Source organism: Podarcis vaucheri, assembly GCF_965113315.1.
Source record: "Podarcis vaucheri genome assembly, chromosome: 18".
NCBI lineage: Eukaryota > Metazoa > Chordata > Lepidosauria > Squamata > Lacertidae > Podarcis > Podarcis vaucheri.
Genome location: NC_138756.1, coordinates 8,833,469 through 8,858,289, shown reverse-complemented (window position 1 = coordinate 8,858,289; position 24,821 = coordinate 8,833,469). Strand labels below are relative to the sequence as shown.

The 24,821-nt window shown below is 49.1% G+C and overlaps 2 protein-coding genes across 3 annotated transcripts in view; one reads left to right on the top strand and one right to left on the bottom strand.

Annotated features, from left to right (window-relative positions):
- Positions 1-1,487: 1,487 nt before the first annotated feature.
- Positions 1,488-17,301, bottom strand: GTPBP3 (GTP binding protein 3, mitochondrial). The gene is made up of 9 exons (XM_082206871.1): positions 17,011-17,301; positions 13,613-13,836; positions 12,505-12,591; positions 10,329-10,531; positions 9,811-9,883; positions 7,972-8,115; positions 5,409-5,574; positions 4,216-4,506; positions 1,488-2,300 (listed from the first exon to the last, which is right to left on the bottom strand). Exons 1-9 carry the CDS (start codon positions 17,265-17,267, stop codon positions 2,069-2,071), a joined length of 1,677 nt encoding a protein of 558 aa, XP_082062997.1. The 5' UTR covers positions 17,268-17,301; the 3' UTR covers positions 1,488-2,068.
- Positions 17,302-23,540: 6,239 nt separating this feature from the next.
- Positions 23,541-24,821, top strand: part of ANO8 (anoctamin 8) — a 40,544-nt gene continuing 39,263 nt past the window's right edge. Inside the window, exon 1 of one of the 2 annotated variants that reach the window (XM_082206275.1) lies at positions 23,541-24,065. In XM_082206275.1, the coding sequence (XP_082062401.1) occupies positions 23,957-24,065 (109 nt within the window). In that variant the 5' untranslated portion in view covers positions 23,541-23,956. The remainder of the gene's footprint in view (positions 24,066-24,821) is intronic. The other variant, XM_082206276.1, reaches the window with a different exon arrangement.

Sequence of the window (24,821 nt, the reverse complement as noted above, 5' to 3'; positions counted from 1 at the left end):
AGTCCATGGGACTCTCAAGAGTCTCCTCCAGCACCAGAATTCAAAAGCATCCATTCTTCGGCGATCAGCCTTCTTTATGGTCCAGCTCTCACTTCCATACATCACTACTGGGAAAACCAGAGCTGTTACTATACGGACCTTTGATGACAAGGTGATGTCTCTACTTTTTAAGATGCTGTCATTGCTTTTCTCCCAAGAAGCAGGCGTCTTTTAATTTCGTGGCTGCTGTCACCATCTGCAGTGATCATGGAGCCCAAGAAAGTAAAATCTCTCACTGCCTCCATTTCTTCCCCTTCTATTTGCCAGGAGGTGATGGGACCAGTGGCCATGATCTTCGTTTTTTTGATGTTGAGCTTCAAACCATATTTTGCGCTCTTCTCTTTCACCCTCATTAAAAGGTTCTTTAATTCCTCCTCACTTTCTGCCATCAAGGTTGTGTCATCTGCATATCTGAGGTTGTTGATATTTCTTCCGGCAATCTTAATTCCGGCTTGGGATTCATCCAGCCCAGCCTTCCGAATGAATTCTGCGTATATGACCAAATTGCAAACATGCGCTGGATTATGAGAAAGTTAGAGAGTTCCAGAAAGACATCTACTTCTGCTTCATTGACTATGCAAAAGCCTTTGACTGTGTCGACCACAGCAAACTATGGCAAATTCTTAAAGAAATGGGAGTGCCTGATCACCTCCTCTGTCTCCTGAGAAATCTCTACGTGGGACAAGAAGCTACAGTTAGAACTGGATATGGAACAACTGATTGGCTCAAAAATTGGAACATCAGTGCTCTGCCCCAAACATTGCTTTCCCTCCCCAAAATCCTGCCCCCTGCCAGGACAGCTCTGACGCTATCCCATCCAGTGACAAGAGTCTCAAGGTCCCAAAATCTAATCAAGATGTTTTATAGGTGGTACTGAACACCTACCAAAATAGCTAAAATGTAGAAGACAAAAACAAATCTGTGTTGGAGGTGTGGTAAAACAGAGGGGACGCTTATACATGTTTGGTGGACCTGTGAAAAAATCAAAAGCTTCTGGAACATAGTGTATGACTAGCTTAAACAAATGTTTAAGTATAACTTTATAAAAAATATAGAAGCTTTTCTACTAGGGATAACGGAGGCAGGTATAGCAAGAGAAGATCAGAAAATATTCCTCTATGCTACAGGAGCAGCAAGGATCCTAATTGCTAAAAAATAGGAAAAAGAAATTGTGCCAACAAAAATAGAACGGCAAGACAAACTGTTAGAGTATATTGAACTGGCTAGATTAACAGAGGCAATTAGAGATCATGCTAGGCAAGAATTTCAAAAAGCATGGGGAAATTGCAGAGAATACTTCACAAAACAGTGCCCTAAAATTCATACCTGGACTTGTTTCGATTAATGTCTGCAGGAGACTTTGTGGATATTTAAGTTATAATTAGAAAAATCTAAATAAATATTCATAAAGGAAACAGCTTATAAGAAGTAAATAAGGACGCCAGAAACAGGATAAAGGAAGTCTTTTATTTGGTTGTTTGTATTGTTGTATATTATGCTTGTTGCGTGTTATGTTTGTGTCTGATGGGGGTGGATTTCTGTGTCGGGGGGGTTGTGTTACGTTGTGTTACGTTGTAAATAAAATTTCCCCCCAAAAAATTATTTTTTTAAAAAGAGTCTCAGGGTCCCTTTGCCCCGGCCAAAATATACTTCGAACCGCAGAACCACCCCCAAGCGCCAGATGGCGCCATGCTCCAGCTGCACCCGGCTCCAAAAGGTGGGATAAGATGCTCTCTGTTTGCCTCCATCACTTAAAGGTAAAGGGTAAAGGGACCCCTGACCATTAGGTCCAGTCGGGGATGACTCTGAGGTTGCGGCGTTCATCTCACTTTACTGGCCGAGGGAGCCAGTGTCCAGCTTCTGGGTCATGTGGCCAGCAGGACTAAGCCCAGAGCAACGCACGGAAACGCCGTTTACCTTCCCGCCGGAGTGGTACCTATTTATCTACTTGCACTGGTGTGCTTTCGAACTGCTAGGTTGGCAGCAGCTGGGACCGAGCAACAGGAGCTCACCCCGTCGCGTCACTCCATCACTTGCCGATGCAAAAATCCTTGAAGATGAGCTCCAGGATCTCTTCAGACCCCACCTGTCCCGTCAGACGTCCCAGCAGTCGCCGGGCTTGCCGCAATTCCTCTGTGGCCAGAGCGAGATCCACGGCCCGGTAGTGGCCAAAGCGCCCCAGGGCCTCTAGACATTTGGCTAGGCTGAGCTGGTGGCGCGCTTGCGTGGGGCTGGGGGAGCCTGCGAGAGGGTCGCCGCACCTGGAGGGCAAAAAGACACATTTACTGTAGTTAGGTAAAAGGCTTTGTATGTACAGTGGTACCTCGGGTTACAGACGCTTCAGGTTACAGACTCTGCTAACCCAGAAATAGCACCTCGGGTTAAGAACTTCAGGATGAGAACAGAGATCATGCTCCAGCGTAGTGGTGGCAGCAGGAGGCCCCATTAGATAAAGTGGTGCTTCAGGTTAAGAACAGTTTCAGGTTAAGCACGGACCTCTGGAACAAATTAAGTACTTAACCCAAGGTACCACTGTAGAGGGGGAACTGCAAATCTAGGAAGCTGCCTTAAAAGGTAAAGGGACCCCTGACCATTAGGTCCAGTCGTGGCCGACTCTGGGGTTGCGGCGCTCATCTCGCTTTACTGGCCGAGGGAGCCGGCGTACAGCTTCCGGGTCATGTGGCCAGCATGACTAAGCCGCTTCTGGGGAACCAGAGCAGTGCCGTTTGCCTTCCCACCAGAGTGGTACCTATTTATCTACTTGCACTTTGACATGCTTTTGAACTGCTAGGTGGGCAGGAGCAGGGACCGAGCAACGGGAGCTCACCCCATTGTGGAGATTCGAACTGCCAACCTTCTGATCAGCAAGTCTAGGCTCTATGGTTTAACCCACAGCGCCACCCGCGTCCCTTTTATGTAATGTCGAGACGGATAAATACATAACTCTCCTCACTGTGGTGCCCAGAGTAACGTAAAGCAAAATTTGAGAGCTAAAGTTAGACACAGTGCCAATATCACGATATATGTTTCATCTGGAAATTTACGCGCGATTAAAACTTTTTTTAATACAGTGGAACATTGCTTCTCGAACCTAATCCATTCTGGAAGCCCGTTCGACTCCCAAAACCATTCGGAAACCACTATTTATCTACTTGCACTTTGATGTGCTTTTGAACTGCTAGGTTGGCAGGAGCAGGGACCGAGCAACGGGAGCTCAGCCCGTCACGGGGATTCGAACCTTAAAGCCAGTCAAAAGAAAGATGATGGACTATATGGAACTTGCCGAAGTGACCGGGAGACTCCGAGAACAGAGAGAAGAGACGGTGGAAGAAAACTGGAAGAAGTTTAAGGAATATTTGAAAAAATATGTTAAATATTTAAACCTTAAAATAGCTTATATAGGCTGTAGTGTTAGAAGATAGGGTATTTTAAATCAGTATTATTTGTAAGGGATAAAATGTGAAGTTATTTTAAGTGTGATTTATAAAAAAAAGATGGTTAGAAATTATGATATATGTAAACTGCTAAAGGTGAAGTAAAATGAAAATCAGATAGGTGTGAACTGGGGAAGCTCACTTAACAATGTTTAGAAAAAATAAGGATATGACAAGAATTTGTTTGTATTGTTTGTCTTTTCTGTTTGTGTTTTTTATTTGTATTATAAAATGAATAATATTTTTTTTAAAAAAATAAACCCAGTCAAGGGACGCAGGGGGCGCTGTGGGTTAAACCACAGAGCCTAGGACTTGCCGATCAGAAGGTTGGCGGTTCAAATCCCCGCAATGACGGGGTGAGCTCCCGTTGCTCGGTCCCTGCTCCTGCCTACCTAGACGTTCAAATCACATCAAAGTGCAAGTAGATAAATAGGTACCACTCTGGCGGGAAGGTAAACGGTGTTTCCGTGTGCAGCTCTGGTTCGCCAGAAGCGGCTTAGTCCTGCTGGCCACATGACCCGGAAGCTGTACGCCGGCTGCCTCGGCCAATAAAGCGAGATGAGCGCCGCAACCGCAGAGTCGGTCATGACTGGACCTAATGGTCAGGGGTCCCTTTACCTTTAAACCCAGTCAAAAGCACTGGTCCACTTGGTTCAGTGTTGCCTACACTGACCGGTTGCAGGTGAGAGGGGCAAGCCGAGCTCAGCCCATCCCTCATGGCTCCTTCCCTCCCGGTCCTCACATTTCAGCCAGCTGCTTCCCCAACACGCTCAGGAAGGTAGCGATCCCTTCTCCCGTTTTGCAAGAGAGAAAGCAGGCCGGCGCCAGGTCCGAGTTGGCAAAGTTCGCCAGCAGATCCGCCCGTTCCTTGTGACCAAGCAAGTCCATCTTGTTCAGAACTAGCAAGTACAGCCGGGTCTCTTTCGGATCGTCCGGCGGCAGGATGTCCAGCAAGGCAGGGACCAGTTGCTTAGGCTTCTGGGCCACTTCCGCTGCATCCAGGACGGCAACAACGAGGTCAGCAACCTCCACCCTGCAGGGAACAGAGAGCCAGGTAAAAGCCTTAGCTCAGTGCAACAAAATACCGTATTTTTCGCTCTATAAGACTCACTTTTCCCCTCCTAAAAAGTCAGGGGAAATGTGTGTGCGTCTTATGGAGCGAATGCAGGCTGCGCAGCTATCCCAGAAGCCAGAACAGCAAGAGGGATCGCTGCTTTCGCTGCGCAGCGATCCCTCTTGCTGTTCTGGCTTCTGAGATTCAGAATATTTTCTTTCTTGTTTTCCTCCTCCAAAAACTAGGTGCTCCAAAAACTAGTTTCCTCCTCCAGGTGGATCACGTTTGGTCAAAACTCTCCACTACGACCTGTTCATCTTGGGTGCCCTGCTGCGCATAGTTCATAGCTTCTCTGAGTTATTCAAGCCCCTTCGCCACGGCAAGGCAGTGATCCATGAAAGCTAACACTATGGTTTTCCCAGTAGTGATGTATGGAAGTGAGAGCTGGACCATAAAGAAGGCTGATTGCCGAAGAATGGATGCTTTTGAATTCTGGTGCTGGAGAAGACTCTTGAGAGTCCCATGGACTGCAAGAAGATCAAACCTCTCCATTCTGAAGGAAATCAGCCCTGAGTGCTCACTGGAAGGACAGATCCTGAAGCTGAGGCTCCAAGACTTTGGCCACCTCATGAGAAGAGAAGACTCCCTGGAAAAGACCCTGATGTTGGGAAAGATGGAGGGCACAAGGAGAAGGGGGCGACAGAGGACGAGATGGTGGGACAGTGTTCTCAAAGCTACCAGCATGAGTTTGACCCAACTGCGGGAGGCAGTGGAAGACAGGAGTGCCTGGCGTGCTCTGGTCCAGGGGGTCACAAAGAGGCGGACACGACTAAACGACTAAACCACAACAACTGCTGCCGCCGTCGCCTTTTCCCACTCACCTTTGCCGAGCCCGGTTCACTCCCTCCATCTCAACAACATCACTGGTGTCCCGCAGCCCTGCCGTGTCGCTCAGCACCACAGGGAACCCGCCAATGTTCAGCGCCGCCTCCACCACATCCCGTGTGGTCCCTGCTATGGGGGAAACAATGGCTGCCGGCTTCTGACCTGAGGGAGGACAACAGTTGAATTAGGGAGGGAAGGTAGAATTTAGAAGCAATCACCGATGCTCAGAAGATGGGAAGAACGCTGGAGCTGGATCAGGCCAAAGGTCCAGTCCAGTCCAGCGGCCTGTCTTCACAGTGGCCAACAAGATGCCCCTAATTATAGGAAGCCCCCAAAGAGAAACTGAATAAAAAAGGTAAAGGTAAAGGACCCCTGGATGGTTAAGTCCAGTCCAAGGTGACTATGGGGTTGCGGCGCTCATCCCACTTTCAGGCTGAAGGAGCCGGCGTTTGTCCACAGACAGCTTTCCGGGTCATGTGGCCAGCAGGACTAAACCGCTTCTGGCACAACAGGACACAGTGACGGAAACCAGAGCGCATGGAAATGCCGTTTACCTTCCCACTGCAGTGGTACCTATTTATCTACTTGCGCTGGTGTGCTTTCGAACTTCTAGGTTTGCAGGAGCTGGGACAGAGCAACGGGAGCTCACTCCGTCGCGGGGATTCGAACCACCGACCTTCCGATCGGCAAGCCCAAGAGGCTCAGTGGTTTAGACCACAGCGCCATCCAGTTAACTTCCCTCTACTTGTGAGGCAGTGAACTCCACTTGCGATTCTCAGCCACTGGTGTTCTTCGTGTTTACAGTGTTGGCAAAAGCAACCGTATGAAGAGGGAGCCGAGGATTATAATTATAATTAATCCATCCAGAGAACCGGCAATTAGAATAATGACCTATAGCGCAAAGGGGCAGAGGTGGCGGACGGATCTGGGCAGCAAGCCGTTTCGATGGCAGAATCCCCAACTCAGCTGCAGCCACTGGGATAAAAATAAATAAATCAGTCCTCCACAAAACAGGGAAGGGAAATTTGGAAGGTTCTCTGTAAAGCAAGGGGTGGGGGCTGTATGGCTTCCATGCCTCCTTCAGCAGCTCCTGCTGCCAGCCGGAGTTGACATTACTGGGCTATGTGACTGTATGAAGCATTACAAGCAAATATCAACAGCTGCAGGGACATGGGTGGCGCTGTGGTCTAAACCGGTGAAACTCTTGGGCCAGCGGATCAGAAGGGTGGCAGTTCGAATCCCCGCAATGACGGGGTGAACTCCCGTTGCTCGGTCCCTGCTCCTGCCAACCTAGCAGTTCGAAAGCACGTCAAAGTGAAAGTAGATAAATAGGTACCACTCTGGCGGGAAGGTAAACAGCATTTCTGTGCGCTGCTCTGGTTCGCCAGAAGCGGCTTAGTCCTGCTGGCCACATGACCCGGAAGCTGTACGCCGGCTCCCTCGGCCAGTAAAGCGAGATGAGTGCCGCAACCCCAGAGTCGGTCACGACTGCCATGTAAATCAGGCCTCTAAAGTAGAGACATCACCTCGCCAACAAAGGTCCGTATAGTAAAAGCTATGGTTTCCCAGCAGTGATGTATGGAAGTGAGAGCTGGACCACAAAGAAGGCTGATCGCCAGAGAATTGATGCTTTTGAATTCTGGTGCTGGAGGAGACTCTTGAGAGTCCCATGGACTGCAAGAAGATCAGATCTCTCCATTCTGAAGGAAATCAGCCCTGAGTGCTCACTGGAAGGACAGATCCTGAAGCTGAGGCTCCAAGACTTTGGCCACCTCAGGAGAAGAGAAGACTCCCTGGAAAAGACCCTGATATTGGGAAAGATGGAGGGCACAAGGAGAAGGGGACGACAGAGGACGAGATGGTGGGACAGTGTTCTCGAAGCTACCAGCATGAGTTTGACCAAACTGCAGGAGGCAGTGGAAGACAGGAGGGCCTGGCGTGCTCTGGTCCAGGGGGTCACGAAAAGGCGGACACGACTAAACGACTAAACAACAACATGTAAATCAGGCCAACCATGCAGATCAGGACTGAAAATATTGTTCATTTCTATCCCCTTTTTTCCTCCCAAAGCAGCCCAGGGTAGCAAAGGTACAAAACAGCAGAATATAATTGAGCAGCCCCAACTTTTTTTTTTTTTTTAAGTGACGCGGGTGGCGCTGTGGGTTAAACCTAGGACTTTCCGATCAGAAGGTTGGCGGTTCAAATCCCCGCAATGACGGGGTGAGCTCCTGTTGTTTGGTCCCTGCTCCTGCCAACTTAGCAGTTCGAAAGCACATCAAAGTGCAAGTAGATAAATAGGTACCAGTCTGGCGGGAAGGTAAACAGCGTTTCCATGCGCTGCTCTGGTTCGCTAGATGTGGCTTAGTCCTGCTGGCCACATGACCCGGAAGCTGTACGCCGGCTCCCTCGGCCAATAAAGCGAGATGAGCGCCGCAACCCCAGAGTCGGTCATGACTGTACCTAATGGTTAGGGGTCCCTTTACCTTTTTAACTCTTTTTTTTCCATTCATGCCATGCCCAAAGAACTCCCCGCCACCACCCAATGTCCTTCCTGCTCACATAGGTGGTTGAGGAGGCTGCTTTTCCCGGCGTTGGTGGGCCCTGCGATCACCACATGGACTCCGTCCCTCAGCCTCTCGCCGCGGCGGCCATCTTGCAAGTGCTCCCGCATCTCCTTCTCCAACGCCTCAACGGCCTCTTCCACTGTGAAGCAGTCAGAAGGAAGAAATAAAAGACAGAGCCTCTCCGATTATGGCTATTGTCTCAAAACTGTACATTTCCCCCCAAAAAAACTTCCCTTCCTGGCTTTCCAATGCTTTTCCTTCCTTCCCCCAGCACCTTTCACATTTTATTTTTAAATCGTTTTTATTGATTTTCCACTAAAAAACATCCGACTAAATATCCAGTCATAATACTTCAATTAAAAAACTAAAAAACTAAAATAAAAAAGATCAAATTATAGTCCAAATAGTATTTATTAATTTCTTGGGGCTCCCCAGGGTCTGGATCTCTGCAGCATAGCTCCGCATCTTAGTTCATAGAATCATATAATCATAGAGTTGGAAGAGACCACAAGGGCCATCGAGTCCAACCCCCTGCCAAGCAGGAACACCATCAGAGCACTCCTGACATATGGTTGTCAAGCCTCTGCTGAAAGACCTCCAAAGTAGGAGACTCCACCACACTCCTTGGCAGCAAATTCCACTGTCAAACAGCTCTTGCTGTCAGGAAGTTCTTCCTAATGTTTAGGTGGAATCTTCTTTCTTGTAGTTTGGATCCATTGCTCCGTGTCCGCTTCTCTGGAGCAGCAGAAAACAACCTTTCTCCCTCCTCTATGTGACATCCTTTTATATATTGGAACATGGCTATCATATCACCCCTTAACCTCCTCTTCTCCAGGCTAAACATGCCCAGCTCCCTTAGCCGTTCCTCATAAGGCATCGTTTCCAGGCCTTTGACCATTTTGGTTGCCCTTCTCTGGACACCTTCCAGTTTGTCTGCTTCTCCTTGCTGTTTCCATATTTTGCACATCTCGATATTAATGCCTGGTAATTTTTTGTCCCTGGGTCCAGGATTCTCATTCATGTCAAACACCATATACCTTATTTTTCGCTCTATAAGACGCACCAGACCACAAGACGCGCCTAGTTTTTGGAGGAGGAAAACAAGAAAAAATATATTCTGAATCTCAGAAGCCAGAACAGCAAGAAGGATCGCTGCGCAGCGAAAGCAGCAATCCCTCTTGCTGTTCTGGCTTCTGGGATAGCTGCACAGCCTGCACTCGCTCCATAAGACGCACACACATTTCCCCGTACTTTTTAGGAGGGGAAAAGTGAGTCTTATGGAGCAAAAGATACAGTAATTTCAACCGCCGAATATAGCTTTGTTAATATAAAGTTTTTCCAGCTGCCTTTTCATCAGCTCAGCTTCATCTGATTCCGTTCCAATTCCAGGATGTTGTCCAAATCTGCTATCTTTGATGGCACAGCAACTCGTTAATTGTCCAACCTTTTGAGAGCCAGTGTGGTGTAGTGGTTAAGAGCGGTGGACTCGTAATTGGTGAACCGGGTTCGATTCCCTGCTCCTCCACCTGCAGCTGCTGGGTGACCTTGGGCCAGTCACACTTCTCTGAAGTCTCTCAGCCCCACTCACCTCACAGAGTGTTTGTTGTGGGGGAGGAAGGGAAAGGAGAATGTTAGCCGCTTTGAGAATCCTTAAAGAGAGTGAAAGGCGGGATATCAAATCCAAACTCTTCTCTTCTTCTTCTTTTATTTTAAAGGCAGGGCGTCTGCGCTTCTATCGCTGCAGTTGGGGCCAAACCGTTGAGAGGTCAACATTTATTTGGGCGTGGGAGGAGGGGTTCTAAGTGGGGTCCCTTCTCCATGGCAGGCTCCTTACCTTGAGCAAGGACCCCCTCCTCAATGTTGTCGTCTTCGCTGAAGTCAATGTAGGCTTCAAGGTGGGCCAATGCCTGCAGGAACAAAAAAAGGTCAGCTGCTCCTTTTCTTAGTCAGAGAGGAGGGAGTAATTATGTAAAAAGGTAAAGGGACCCCTGACTGTTAGGTCCAGTCGTGGCCGACTCTGGGGTTGCGCCGCTCATCTCGCTTTACTGGCCAAGGGAGCAAGCGTACAGCTTCCAGGTCATGTGGCCAACATGACTAAGCCACTTAGTTAGCGAACCAGAGCAGCGCACGGAAACGCCGTTTACCTTCCCGCCGGAGTGGTACCTATTTATCTACTTGCACTTTGATGTGCTTTCGAACTGCTAGGTGGGCAGGAGCAGGGACCGAGCAACGGGAGCTCACCCCGTCATTGCGGGGATTCGAGCAGCCGACCTTCTGATCGGCAGGTCCTAGGCTCTGTGGTTTAGACCACAGCGCCACCCACGTCCCAGTAAGTGACCCCAATTCCCTTGCCTTCGTGAGGGTGTCGCTCCAACGCCGGTAGAGGCGCCCCAAGTCCCCTTCCATCTGGCGGAGTGCCTGCCGGCGCTGGCTTTCTGTCTCGGCATGAATCAAGTCCCCTAGGCCTTCCGCCGCAGTCAAGTCCAGCTTGCCGTTCTGGAAGGCACGTTTGGTGAACTCCCCAGGTTCAGCAAGGCGCAGCAGAGGGAGGCAGCCTGGAACCAAGAGAAGAGGCCTTCCTATTAAAAGCTTCTGGGAAACGATCTATAACGAACTGAAGAAAATGTTTAAAGTAACCTTTGCTAAAAAACAACAACCCAAAAGCTTTCTTACTAAGATTGATAGGAACTGAACTCCCTGAAGAATGAATGAATGAGAATGAATTTTATTATTAGGGTCACAGACCAGTTCCGGCTCACTTACAATATCAGGAAAATCATAAAACACAACAGGAATACATTGAATTGCAATTGGGTATAAGACAGAGAATTCAGATATAGTGGCAGTTAAAAATATATATTAAATCTTGATCACTAAAATATAACCTAAAATTGTCTTTTAAAACCTTGATCATTTTGGTAGTACAGCTTGTTCCCTAAGTTTCATGGCAGTCGCACAGAATTTGGCCACCCTTAGCGTGATCTCTAGATCCTTGTTCCTCTACCAGGAGTCTTAGACATTGAAAACTCCCTGAAGAGCAGAAGAAAATATTTACGTATGCTACAACAGCTGCCCGGATATTGTTAGCCCAAAGATGGAAGGAAGAAAAGATATCGACGAAAGAAGAATGGCAAATCAAGCAAATGGACTATGCAGAAATGGCAAAATTAACGGCCAAAGCTCAGAGACGATGACAACGAGAAGTTTAAGAAAGAGTGGGAATCGTTTACTGTTTATGTGCAGAAATACTGCAAACAGGTTTGATACATTGGCAGGATTTTGAGTTAATGCTTGCAACCAGTAGAAAATTAGAAAGAGAAAATATGGGAAATAAGAATTGGAAAAGTACAATGGTACCTCTACTTATGTTCACCTCCGGTTACGTATACTTCGGGTTACACATGCGGCAAACCTGGAAGTATTTTTCTGGGTTACGCCGTGCGCACATGCGCAGAAGCACTCTACCGCGACGCTCACATGCACAGAACAGGCACCTCCCGTTGTGGAAACCCCAGGATCCAACCGGAGCTCCGGAACGGATCCCGTCCGCAACCGGACGTACCACTGTATAAATATGGAAATGCAGAAGAATTTGGATTATATATAAAAGAACCAGAAGAGGATATGGAGGGTAGCCTAGAGATTCAAAGAATCTCAAAGAGAAGATTCGTGATAATGTGTTTGTATAAATGGCCACTGGTCCCATCACCTCCTGGCAAATAGAAGGGGAAGAAATGGAGGCAGTGAGAGATTTTACTTTCTTGGGCTCCATGATCACTGCAGATGGTAACAGCAGCCACGAAATTAAAAGATGCCTGCTTCTTGGGAGAAAAGCAATGACAAACCTAGACAGCATCTTAAAAAGTAGAGACATCACCTTGCCAACAAAGGTCCAAATAGTTAAAGCCATGATTTTCCCAGTAGTGATGTATGGAAGTGAAACCTGGACCATAAAGAAGGCTGATCGCCGAAGAACTGATGCTTTTGAATTCTGGTGCTGGAGGAGACTCTTGAGAGTCCCATGGACTGCAAGAAGATCCAACCTCTCCATTCGGAAGGAAATCAGCCCTGAGTGCTCACTGGAAGGACAGATCCTGAAGCTGAGGCTCCAAGACTTTGGCCACCTCATGAGAAGAGAAGACTCCCTGGAAAAGACCCTGATGCTGGGAAAGTTGGAGGGCACAAGGAGAAGGGGACGACAGAGGACGAGATGGTGGGACAGTGTTCTCCAAGCTATCAGCATGCATTTGACCAAACTGCGGGAGGCAGTGGAAGACAGAAGTGCCTGGCGTGCTCTGGTTCATGGGGTCATGAAGAGGCGGACACGACTAAACGACTAAAAAACAACATTTGTATATATCTAGATCCAGTAGAAATGTGAGTTAATTTTTGTTTTCAATTGTGAAAAATTAATTTTTTATTTTTTTTTACAAAAAGCAACAAGAGAAGAGGTCTTCAAAACAGGGTCCTTCAGCCCAAGACACCCAGCCTAACAAAGTCAGCCTGGAACACAGGAAAGAAGACACACCCAAAGCCTTCAAGACACCGCTCACCACAGCCGGCCCTCCATGGACATGGAACTCTGCGCTGTCTTCACCCGTGAAACTGCCCGGCCCTGAAAAACAACAATAACACAGCACTTGGGATTAATTACACCTTTGCCGCCTACTGCCCCAAGGTGCCCCATGTGAGGAAAAGGCAGGGCAGAAATTTAAAGTGCATCAAAGTGCAAGTAGATAAATAGGTACCGCTCTGGTGGGAAGGTAAATGGCGTTTCTGTGCGCTGCTCTGGTTCGCCATAAACGGCTTAGTCATGCTGGCCACATGACCCGGAAGCTGCACACCGGCTCCCTCGGCCAATAAAGCGAGATGAGCACCGCAACCCCGGAGTCCGTCACGACCATGGAAACGCTGTTTACCTTCCCGCCGGAGTGGTACCTATTTATCTACTTGCACTTTGACGTGCTTCGAACTGCTAGGTTGGCAGGAGCAGGGACCGAGCAACGGGAGCTCACCCCGTCATTGCGGGGATTCGAACCGCCGAAGTTCTGATCGGCAAGTCCTAGGCTCTGTGGTTTAACCCACAGAATAGTATAAAATAATAATATCAACATATAAAAGTTAAACAGAAATCCACTCAACAGTTACAGTGGTGCCTCGCAAGACGAAAAGAATCCGTTCTGTGATTTTCTTCGTCTAGAGGTTTTTTCGTCTTGCGAAGGATTAGCGGATTAGCGCTATTAGCGGCTTTTAGCGGCTTATCTGCTGATCGGATCAGCTGATAAGCGGCTTAGTGGCTTAGAAAAAGGGGGGGGAGGGAAAAAAACCAGCAGGAACTCGCAAGACATTGTCGTCTTGCGAAGCAAGCCCATAGGAAATTCGTTTTGCGAAGCACCTCCAAAATGGAAAACTCTTTCGTCTAGCGAGTTTTCCGTCTTGCGAGGCATTCGTCTTGCGGGGCACCACTGTACAATAATATCTAAACTATAATCAATAAAACAAGGGCAAGCCACAGTACATAAAACAATACAACACACACTGAGAAGCAGAGGGTGTGGCAAGAAGGCCTTGCCTGATGGGAGTCTCTCCCTTCACCCTCACAGATACATTCAGCGCAGTTGCCCAGATCCGCTCACCTGGGAACCACAAGACAAGGCCGCGGTCCAGGGTTTCGGAAGACCAGGGGTCGCAGATCCGCCGCAGCGTGGCAACTCTCGGAGGAGGCACCTCGGCCCTTGTCAGGCGGACCAGGGCCATGCTGCTGGCCGGGCCACTGGTTCGAATCACAGCCACCCCGCATTTCCCTTGGCCTGAAGACAGCGCAAAGATAGTGTCCCTCTTTGCGGCTCGGCAGTACGACCTGCGGTGGAAGGAAATGGGACAAGTGAGATGACTGGCGAGCGTCAGAACTGCCAAGCAGCAGCTGGACCGGGGCAAAGGGAGCCCATCTAGTCCAGCCTCCTGTTCTTACAGTACCAGGAGAAGCCCACAAGTTGGACCTGAGTGCAAAAGCAGCAACTCTCCCCTACTCTCCTATTTTCAGCAACTGGTATTCAGAAGCATTTACTGCCTATAACAGTAAAGACAGCATCTTAAAAAGCAGAGACATCACCTTGCCAACAAAGGTCCGTATAGTTAAAGCTATGGTTTCCCCAGTAGTGATGTATGGAAGTGAGAGCTGGACCATCAAGAAGGCTGATCACCGAAGAATTGATGCTTTTGAATTCTGGTGCTGGAGGAGACTCTTGAGAGTCCCATGGACTGCAAGAAGATCCAACCTCTCCATTCGGAAGGAAATCAGCCCTGAGTGCTCACTGGAAGGACAGATCCTGAAGCTGAGGCTCCAAGACTTTGGCCACCTCAGGAGAAGAGAAGACTCCCTGGAAAAGACCCTGATGCTGGGAAAGATGGAGGGCACAAGGAGAAGGGGACGGCAGAGGACGAGATGGTGGGACAGTGTTCTTGAAGCTACCAGCATGAGTTTGACCAAACTGCGGGAGGCAGTGGAAGACAGGAGGGCCTGGCGTGCTCTGGTCCAGGGGGTCACGAAGAGTCGGACATGACTAAACAACAACAACAAACAGTAGAGACAGCCATTGCAGCTGGAGCGTCTTTTCCACCATGGATTTCCCTGTTTCTCTTGAAAAGGCATATATAACACTTTCTTTAATCAATTTCATTTATTTATTTATTCATTCATACATACATACATACCCCACCCATCTGGCTGGGCAGCCTCCAACACGTATCATAACATCAAACATGAACAGTAACAACCTGATCCAATACAAAAAGTAACAAGAACTTTAAAATAAACAACAATGCAACATTCAGCAACAAATTTATACTGAATTTATACCTTGGCCTTCCTCCCAAAGAAGCCAAGGGGTGACAAACAGATAACAGAACTCAAAAAAACAAATGGCAAACATTATAAAGCAGTTTTTCCGATTCAGAAAACGTCGTCAATCAAAAACCAACTCAAAGCAGTCAAGGGTTTGAAACATTCCAAGAACGGGTTTAAAGCGTTCTTCAGTTGGATAGCTCAGTCGGTTAGAGCATGGGTAGGCAAACTAAGGCCCGGGGGCCGGATCCGGCCCAATTGCCTTCTAAATCTGGCTCGCGGACGGTCCAGGAATCAGCGTGTTTTTACATGAGTAGAATGTGTCCTTTTATTTAAAATGCATCTCTGGGTTATTTGTGGGGCATAGGAATTCGTTCATTTTTTATTTTATTTTTCAAAATATAATCCGGCCCCCCACAAGGTCTGAGGGACAGTGGACCGGCCCCCTGCTGAAAAAGTTTGCTGACCCCTGGGTTAGAGCGTGGTGCGTGTGGCAGTGAGCAACCAGCTGCAACAGTTTAATAAAGATCAAGTTTACTAGCTGCTTTGCTTCTCAATATTCTCGGGTTGGCCTCTGTTATTTTTCTCCTACCGATAGGGAACCTATGTAAGGACTCTATATGGGCTCTTGGATACCCCATAAGGGAAAAGGGCAATTTTTCTTATAACAGGAATTAAGATTGCCGGAAGAAATATCAACAACCTCAGATATGCAGATGACACAACCTTGATGGCAGAAAGTGAGGAGGAATTAAAGAACCTTTTAATGAGGGTGAAAGAGGAGAGCACAAAATATGGTCTGAAGCTCAACATCAAAAAACGAAGATCATGGCCACTTGTCCCATCACCTCCTGGCAAATAGAAGGGGAAGAAATGGAGGCAGTGAGAGATTTTACTTTCTTGGGCTCCATGATCACTGCAGGTAGCGACACGAAATTAAGAGACGCCTGCTTCTTGGGAGAAAATCAATGACAAACCTAGACAGCATCTTAAAAAGCAGAGACATCACCTTGCCAACAAAGGTCCGTATAGTTAAAGCTATGGTTTTCCCAGTAGTGATGTATGGAAGTGAGAGCTGGACCATAAAGAAGGCTGATCGCCAGAGAATTGATGCTTTTGAATTCTGGTGCTGGAGGAGGCTCTTGAGAGTCCCATGGACTGCAAGAAGATCAAACCTCTCCATTCTTAAGGAAGTCGGCCCTGAGTGCTCACTGGAAGGACAGATCCTGAAGCTGAGGCTCCAAGACTTTGGCCACCTCATGAGAAGAGAAGGCTCCCTGGAAAAGACCCTGATGTTGGGAAAGATGGAGGGCACAAGGAGAAGGGGACGACGGAGGACGAGATGGTGGGACAGTGTTCTCGAAGCTACCAGCATGAGTTTGACCAAACTGCGGGAGGCAGTGGAAGACAGGAGGGCCTGGCGTGCTCTGGTCCAGGGGGTCACGAAGAGGCGGACACGACTAAACGACAACAACATTTTTCTCCTACCGATAGAGAACCTACTAAAGGACTCTATATGGGCTCTTGGGTACCCCATAAGGGAAAAAGAGCAGTTTTTCTTATAACAGGGGGTTAGGGAATGCAGATCGTGAAGCTGAGGCTCCAAGACTTTGGCCACTTCGTGAGAAGAGAAGACTCCCTGGAAAAGACCCTGATGTTGGGAAAGATGGAGGACACAAGGAGAAGGGGACGGCAGAGGACGAGATGGTGGGGCAGTGTTCTCAAAGCTACCAGCCTGAGTTTGACCAAACTGCGGGAGGCAGTGGAAGACAGGAGGGCCTGGCGTGCTCTGGTCCAGGGGGTCACGAAGAGGCGGACACGACTAAACGACAACATTTTTCTCCTACCGATAGAGAACCTACAAAAGGACTCTATATGGGCTCTTGGGTACCCCATAAGGAGAAAGGAGCAGTTTTTCTTATAACAGGCGGTTAGGGAATCAGTGGCGTAGCGTGGGTTGTCCGGCACCCGGGGCAAGGCAAGTAATTTGCGCCCCCTAACCCGTGGATTTGCGCCCCCTAACCTGTGGATTTGCGCCCCCTAACCCTAACCCCCAGATGTTGCGCCCGGTGCGGCCGGCCCCCCCTGCACCCCCTCACGCTACGCCACTGTAGGGAATGCAACCGCTGGCAATTGCTGCGGCTGGAGAAAGCTACTCTCTGCGCGCACACCCACCCACAGCCACCTTACCTGCGCAACACCTTGGAGGGGCCAGGATTCCTCGCAAGCAACAGCCTCCCCTGCAAGGCAGGCCACATGACCCTCAAAAGCAAGTCACTGGTGCAAAGCTCCGCCTCACGCTTGCCCCCTTCCCAGACTCCATCCTGCGCGCAACCTATTGCATGAATGAGCGCAGCCTTTTGCAAGCTCCCCTTGCCAGCACGGCAGTGACGCACGCTTTCGGCTTCAACTGCGGGCGGCGTGGGGGCGCCCTTCTGCGACGCCATTGGTCGAAGAGGGAAAGGGGCGGGGGGAATGGAACGGAGAGGGGAGGAGGGGAGGGGCTTAGCGGGAGGGGCGGGGCCTCGGGCTTTTTTTTTTTCCTGCTGCTGCCGCCGGCGCAGAGACTTTAGGTTTGAAATTGCACGGCTTTTAAGCTTGGTTAAAGTTTTCCTTTCCAAGCGGCGACTAATCCCAAAGCGAGATGATGGTGGAAACTTCAATATCTGCCATTTGAGCATCTTTTTCTTCTTCTTCTTCTTCTATTATTATTATTATTATTTGGCTGATGGTTTTGTAAAGGTTTGCAAACGCTTGCCTATATAAACTCGATAAATAATAATAATAATAATAATTTGGATGATGGTTTTGTAAAGGTTTGCAAACGCTTGCCTATATAAACTCGATAAATAATAATAATAATAATAATAATAATAATAATTTGGCTGATGGTTTTGTAAAGGTTTGCAAACGCTTGCCTATATAAACTTGGTAAATAATAATAATAATAATAATAATAATAATAATAATAATAATAATAATAATAATTTGGCTGATGGTTTTGTAAAGGTTTGCAAACGCTTGGCTATATAAACTCGATAAATAATAATAATAATTTGGCTGATGGTTTTGTAAAGGTTTGCAAACGCTTGGCTATATAAACTCGATAAATAATAATTATCATTATTATTATTTGGCTGATGGTTTTGTAAAGGCTTGCAAACGCTTGGCTATATAAACTCGACAAATAATAATAATAATAATAATAATAATTTGGCTGATGGTTTTGTAAAGGTTTGCAAACACTTGGCTATATAAACTCGATTATTATTATTATTAATAATAATAATAATAATAGAGAGGGCGATGGGTTTTATTGGGCTCCTCAGAACCAAGTTTAACCCAAGAATTTCAGAATAATGGACCGCTTCCGGGCCCTGTAGCTCGCTTGCTGCTCTGTGAAGGACCGGGGGGGGGAATGCACTCTGCGTATGCGCAGGTGCACGCTTGCCTCCCTTGCGAAACGAGCCCTCGCCTGCATCGCATCCCCCGAAAGGGAAGGGCGCGTGCACCCAGCTGAACCCTGGGGTGACGTCACGTCCTTGCTGCTTTGCTCCGTGCTGGGGGAGCCTTTTTGGAAATAGCCCCTTGGGGATCCATTAGGAGCTGGCCTGTCGCCGGAGCGGGTGTCTCCTTTGCAAAGCAAGCGACCTGCAGCTGCAATCTTTCCTCCTCTCTCTCGGCGTCTCCTGCAAAAAAAAAAAGGAAAACCAAACGGGCTTCTCTCCGCCTCAAACCCGCCCTCCCGCACCGCAGCGCTTGCCTGTGAAACATAACATTTTATTTGGGATCTCACCCTGGCACTGGGTTTTTGCAGGGCTGCATGGTTCTGTCTCTCTGTTGCAAACACCGTTGCACAGCACTCCTCCTGGGTCTCCTCCTTATCCACAGGGCGCTGCGCCGGAGGGTCGAGGAGGGTCTGGAAGGGTTGGGGGGGGCTCCCATCCAGTGGCGTAGCGTGGGGGGTGCAGGGGGGCCGGCCGTACCGGGCGCAACATCTGGGGGTTAGGGGGCGCAAATCCAGTGGCGTAGCGTGGGTTGTCAGCACCCGGGGCAAGGCAAGTAATTTGCGCCCCCTAACCCGTGGATTTGCGCCCCCTAACCAGTGGATTTGCGCCCCCTAACCCTAACCCCCAGATGTTGCGCCCGGTGTGGCCGGCCCCCCCTGCACCCCCTACGCTACGCCACTGTGCAAATCCACGGGTTAGGGGGCGCAAATCCATGGGTTAGGGGGCGCAAATTACTTGCCTTGCCCTGGGTGCTGACAACCCACGCTACGCCACTGCTCCCATCTGTTTTGTCCTTTATCCTGGTCTGTGGGCGCGTATGGGAAAGATTGCAAAAAAGTTCTGCCCTAGTGTTATAGGAATTCTGAGGTCTTTTATATCTATCTATCTATCATCTATAATGTTCATAAATGTACAAGGCAAACACATACAAAAGTGTACAAACCACGTGTCTGAAATAGTAAGTACAGTGGTACCTCGGCTTAAGTACTTAATTCGTTCCGGAGGTCCGTACTTAACCTGATACTGTTCTTAACCTGAAGCACCACATTAGCTAATGGGGCCTCCCGCTGCCGCCACGCGATTTCTGTTCTCATCTTGAAGCAAAGTTCTTAACCTGAAGAACTATTTCTGGGTTAGCGGAGTCTGTAACCTGAAGTGTATGTAACCTGAGGTACCACTGTAAAGGTAAAGGGACCCCTGACCATTAGGTCCAGTCGTGGCTGACTCTGGGGTTGCGGCGCTCATCTCGCTTTACTGGCTGAGGGAGACAGCGTACAGCTTCCGGGTCATGTGCCCAGCAGGACTAAGCCGATTCTGAAGAACCAGAGCAGCGCACGGAAACACCGTTTACCTTCCCGCCAGAGTGGTACCTATTGATCTACTTGCACTCTGACATGCTTTTGAACTGCTAGGTTGGCAGGAGCTGGGACCGAGCAACGGGAGCTCACCCCGTCGCGGGGATTCGAACTGCCAACCTTCTGATCAGCAAGTCCTAGGCTCTGTGGTTTAACCCACAGCACTACCTGTGTCCCTTGTGTGACTCACTGCCTGGGCACAGTGAGAACAGGACATTGTACTGGCTAGGCCCCTTTTTGGTCTACTGCTCCTAATGTCCTTAACCACGTGGAGCATCAGCAACCAAAAATCAATACAGTGGTACCTCGGGTTACAGACGCTTCAGGTTACAGACTCCGCTAACCCAGAAATAGTACCTCGGGTTAAGAACTTTGCTTCAGGATGGGAACAGAAATCGTGCTCTGGCAGCAGCAGGAGGCCCCATTAGCTAAAGTGGTGCTTCAGGTTAAGAACAGCTTCAGGTCAAGAACAGACCTGCAGAACGAATTAAATTCTTAACCCAAGGTACCAATGTATATGGGTTTCCTTTAAAAACGAGTGTGGGGTAAGCATTCTGAAAAACTGGCCCCCTTTTTTTTATCAGGACTCATGAAATCTGCAAATTAGAAAGATGTATAATTGTTTTTAAGGCAGTCCACTGACAACATGCAAAGTGCCCTTATTACAAACAGTGATTAAGCAGCAAATACAGTGGTACCTCGGGTTAAGAACGTAATTCATTCCGGAGGTCCGTTCTTAACCTGAAACTGTTCTTAACCTCAGGTACCACTTTAGCTGATAGGGCCTCCGGAGCACGATTTCTGTTCTTATCCTGAAGCAAAGTTCTCAATCTGAGGTACTATTTCTGGGTTAGCGGAGTCTGTAACCTGAAGCATCTGTTACCTGAAGCGTCTGTAACCCGAGGTACCACTGTAAATGCGACACAGTGCTTGCAAATTCAAGTTTCCGGAATGAGCTTTAAACCATATCCCCAAAAAGTGCTCCCTTACCCACAAGGAAGCCAGTCCCTTGCAAAGTGGTCCTGTTGCCCAAAAATGACACTTCACACATGCATACACTGAACCCAAACACATTACAGGCCTTAAATTCAACCTCAGCAAAGGGACTTTGTACATCCCAGGTCAAGTTACCTTGCTGGTATTTTTACACCCATCTCGGCTCCCCGTCTCTAGAAATAACAGCCTGACCTTTGGGGCCCTTTGGAGACGTCTGAGGTCAAGACAGGAAAACAACTCCGGAGAAAAGAGAAATCTGGGAAGGTTTTTAAGGCAACTTCAGCAAAAACTTCAGCGGTGAGCCAAAGTGGGGAACTTTAAAGAGCAGAACAGCCTCCTAAGCGATCAGCAAGCTATTTTGGAGTTCTAACTCCCGGAAGGCCAAATATCACAACAATATCTAACAAGAGGGATTATTTAGTTTTGATTCCTGCATTGCATAAATGGTTCTTGGGTCCCTTTTCAAGCCCACGATTCTGTGATTCTAAGGGAAACCTTTTCTCCTCGTCCCATAAATACCAAGGCTGGGAATAATAATAATAATAATAATAATAATAATAATAATAATAATAATATGGGCGGCTTCCAATCAAGTGTTAAAAACAATACAGCGTTAAATATTAAAAACTTCCCTGAACAGGGCTGCCTTCATATGTCTTTTAAAGAGAAGATAGCTGCATATTTCCTTCACATCTGAAGGGAGGGCTTTCCACAGGGTGGGCGCCACTACCGAGAAGGCCCTCTGCCTAGTTCCCCGTAACCTCGCTTCTCGCAGGGAGGGAACCGCCAGAAGGCCCTCGGAGTTGGACCTCAGTGTCCAGGCTGGACGATGGGGGTGGAGATGCTCCTTCAGGTATACAGGACCGAGGCCGTTTAGGGCTTTCAAGGTCAGCACCAACACTTTGAATTGTGCTCGGAAACGTACTGGGAGCCAATGCAGATCTCTCAGGACCGGTGTTATGTGGTCCCGGCGGCTACTCCCAGTCACCAGTCTGGCTGCCACATCCCATGGCCAAACCAGTTGGGCAGTAAATTCAAGAGAGAGGGTGTCCTGGAATTGTGGTGGCCTTTTTAAAAAATAAAAAGGAAGATTATTATTGTGGCGATGACAATTTGTCAAATAAACTCTGCAGAGGGTAGAGGCCTAGGCAAGCCGAGCCTCCATATTCAGGCGCGATCTTATCTCTCAGGAGCCAGATGGCCAAAATGAGATGTCTATTAAGTTGTGGATGAACATATCAGACGACACAGCAATTCTTCAAACAGCTCTTGTTTATTCCGAGGCCAGAACAGAACTGAACTGAAGAGCTCAGTCAGCCTGCTTATATAGAGCTCCAGAACAACGTAACTGTAGCAACTTTCTAAAACTATCCAATCACTGAACGTCACTTTCGTTCCTTCATTTGCATAACTATCTACAGTATCCCCCTGCTGGCCCAGGGTGAGAACTTCAGTACATAACGATGTCCTTTCCTGCCTCGCTGGTGAACTCAAACTGTTTCATTGATTTGCTGGGTTCAACTGAGTTTATTTTTTTAAAAAATCTGTGAACATGCATTAAAAACAAACAAACCACTTCTTTTATTGTAAGTGCTTTTGGGTTGCCTTTGCAGGAATGCAGGGTACGAATATGGTGTTTCTGTTTTGCTTTGTTCCGGCTAAAAATCCTGCCACGTCCTTCAGTAGGAATGTGGGGGGTGAGATATTAAATCAAACAACGTATTTTGTGTATATAGGATAAGTTATTGGAGAATTCCACCCGCCTCCTTCCATACGCTTCATTCCATAGGAGCCAACTCCTAGGGGCTGAGGTCCCTTCAGCCCCCACCCACAATGAAATATTTGAGCCCCCTAAAGTTAAAAGGGGATGCTGGTGGCGCTGTGGATTAAACCACAGAGCCTAGGGCTTGCCGATCGGAAGGTCGGCAGTTCGAATCCCTGCAATGACGGGGTGAGCTCCCGTTGCTTGGTCCCTGCTCCTGCCAACCTAGCAGTTCAAAAGCACCTCAAAGTGCAAGTAGATAAATAGGTACCATTCCGGCAGGAAGGTAAACGGCGTTTCCGTGCGCTGCTCTGGTTCTGCTCTTAGTCCTGCTGGCCACATGACCCGGAAGCTGTACGCCGGCTCCCTCGGCCAGTAAAGCGAGATGAGCGCCGCAACCCCAGAGTCGGCCCTGACTGGACCTAATGGTCAGGGGTCCCTTTACTAAAGTTAATGGGCATTGCCATTCAAATGTTGTGCTTGTCTCGCATCTTGTGATCGATTATGTGGGGTGTCAGGGATTACCTGCTACCCCCATAATATTTTATTCAAGTCCACCCCCAGCCCTTGCTTTATTCTAACTGGGTATAATTTTTTTAACTGAGATGGCTCCACGTCCGTGGAGCATAGGAGACTTTGCCTGACCTTTGGCTTGGAGTCAATTTGATTCCCTCCCCCTCTTTCCTTTTTCCTTTCTCCTTTTGCGATGGAACTCCTATTTGGGGACTTCCCTGGCTTTTTTCTGGCCCACGTAGGACCAGTCTGGATAGTTGGCCTTGGTGAAGACTTGACGTTTTCATCCCCCAAAAAGTTTTCGATTTGAGTTTCTGCTGAAAAGAGGCTGCATTTTAATCTTGTTTTTAAGTTGCATTTCAACCAATTGTTTTCACACCTGGTGTCAGCCACCCTGAGCCCGGTCTTGGCTGGGGAGGGTATAATAAAATTTATTATTATTATCTCTCAAGAGTGGTGGGTTCGAGTTCCCTTCCAACGCTACAGTCCGACGATTCTGACTTATCTGCTAGCTCTCAAGTCTCAGGATCTTGAAGGAGGGAGGAAATTGATCCCTCGCAGGCTGCTGGCAGATGGCGCTGAGGAGACGCTGGCAAACCATACTATTAAAAGCTCCTTGCCTTTTAACTTAACAGCTCCCCCACCCTCTCCTTTGTCCCTCCTTCTGGCTGGCTGGCTGCTCGCTCGCTCGGAGGCACCTTTGGCGCTGGTTGTGTTGGAGGCTCTCCGGCAGGGGCTCACCTGGCTCGGGAAAGGAGACGGAGAGAGACCCCCTCTTTGCGCACCTGCCTCGGTTCCTTGCGCTCCTCTCCTGCCAGCCCGAATGGCGCTTCGGATGCGGCAGGTCGTCGGCCGTCCTGCGCTCCCGCTGCAGCCGCCGCCGCGCTGGCTATTGTGAGAGCAGCAGCCCGGGGTTTCTTGGCTAGCGGTGAAGCCTGCATCCCGGCCTCTGCAATGCTGTCTTCTTTGCGGTCCAGCCCTCAACCTTGAGCTCAGACGCGATGCCAGAGAGCGGGGCAGGAGCGGCGCCGGGCTCCCAGGACAGCGAGCGCCACAAGAGGGGCGCCACAGATGGCGAGGCGTCCGGGCCAGCTGCCACCGGGGTCCTGGGTGAGTATTTGGCGAGGTTCGGGCCACCTCCGTTGCGCTATCCCTTGGGAGGGTCGGGGAAACAACAGTGGTGCAAGGGTGGGGAGGGGGGTGGACGAGAGATGAGGCCGGATTTTCCTGCTTTTCGGGGGTGCCCAGCGGACTTTGCCAAAGTTGGGGGAAACCGAACCTTTGGACCCGAGTAAACCCGGGATGGGGGAAGGAGGGTCGTCCGGCGCGAATGCGATGCGGAGCGTTCGTGGTACCCGGAAAAGCGCTTCTCTTGGGCGTCGAGCTATTGTCTGGAAATCGTTAAGCCCCTTCCGCTGTCGAGGAAGGAAGACCCTCGCCCCAGCCTTTTGTTGTGCAATGGCCAGCCACGGGTTTTCGGGAAGAGGGTCTCCGGAAGCTGTTTCGGGAGGGGGCCCTCTTTTCCACCGGTGCGTATTTTTACGCACGCTTGGACCCGACACCGTTTTGGTCCGCGCTCTCTCTCCGCCTGATGTCATCCTTCCACAACGTGCCGGCGGGAGGGGGAGCGAGGGATGCTCAGCCCATTCAGAAATTCTCCTCCGCCGTACGCTCCTGCGGAGGAGGAGTGCGGAATTGCCGCCGCGGGCACAGCAGAGCGGGAGAAGCAGCCCCGGCGCTGCGGTCCACTGCGGATGCGCTCCTCGGGGTGGCACCGTCGGGGAGGCGTCCGAGGGGCTCGGAGGGAGCACGTGTCGCTTGAGCTGCGGGCGAGGAGGAGGCCGAGGGCCGTGGTTTGCAGCGGCG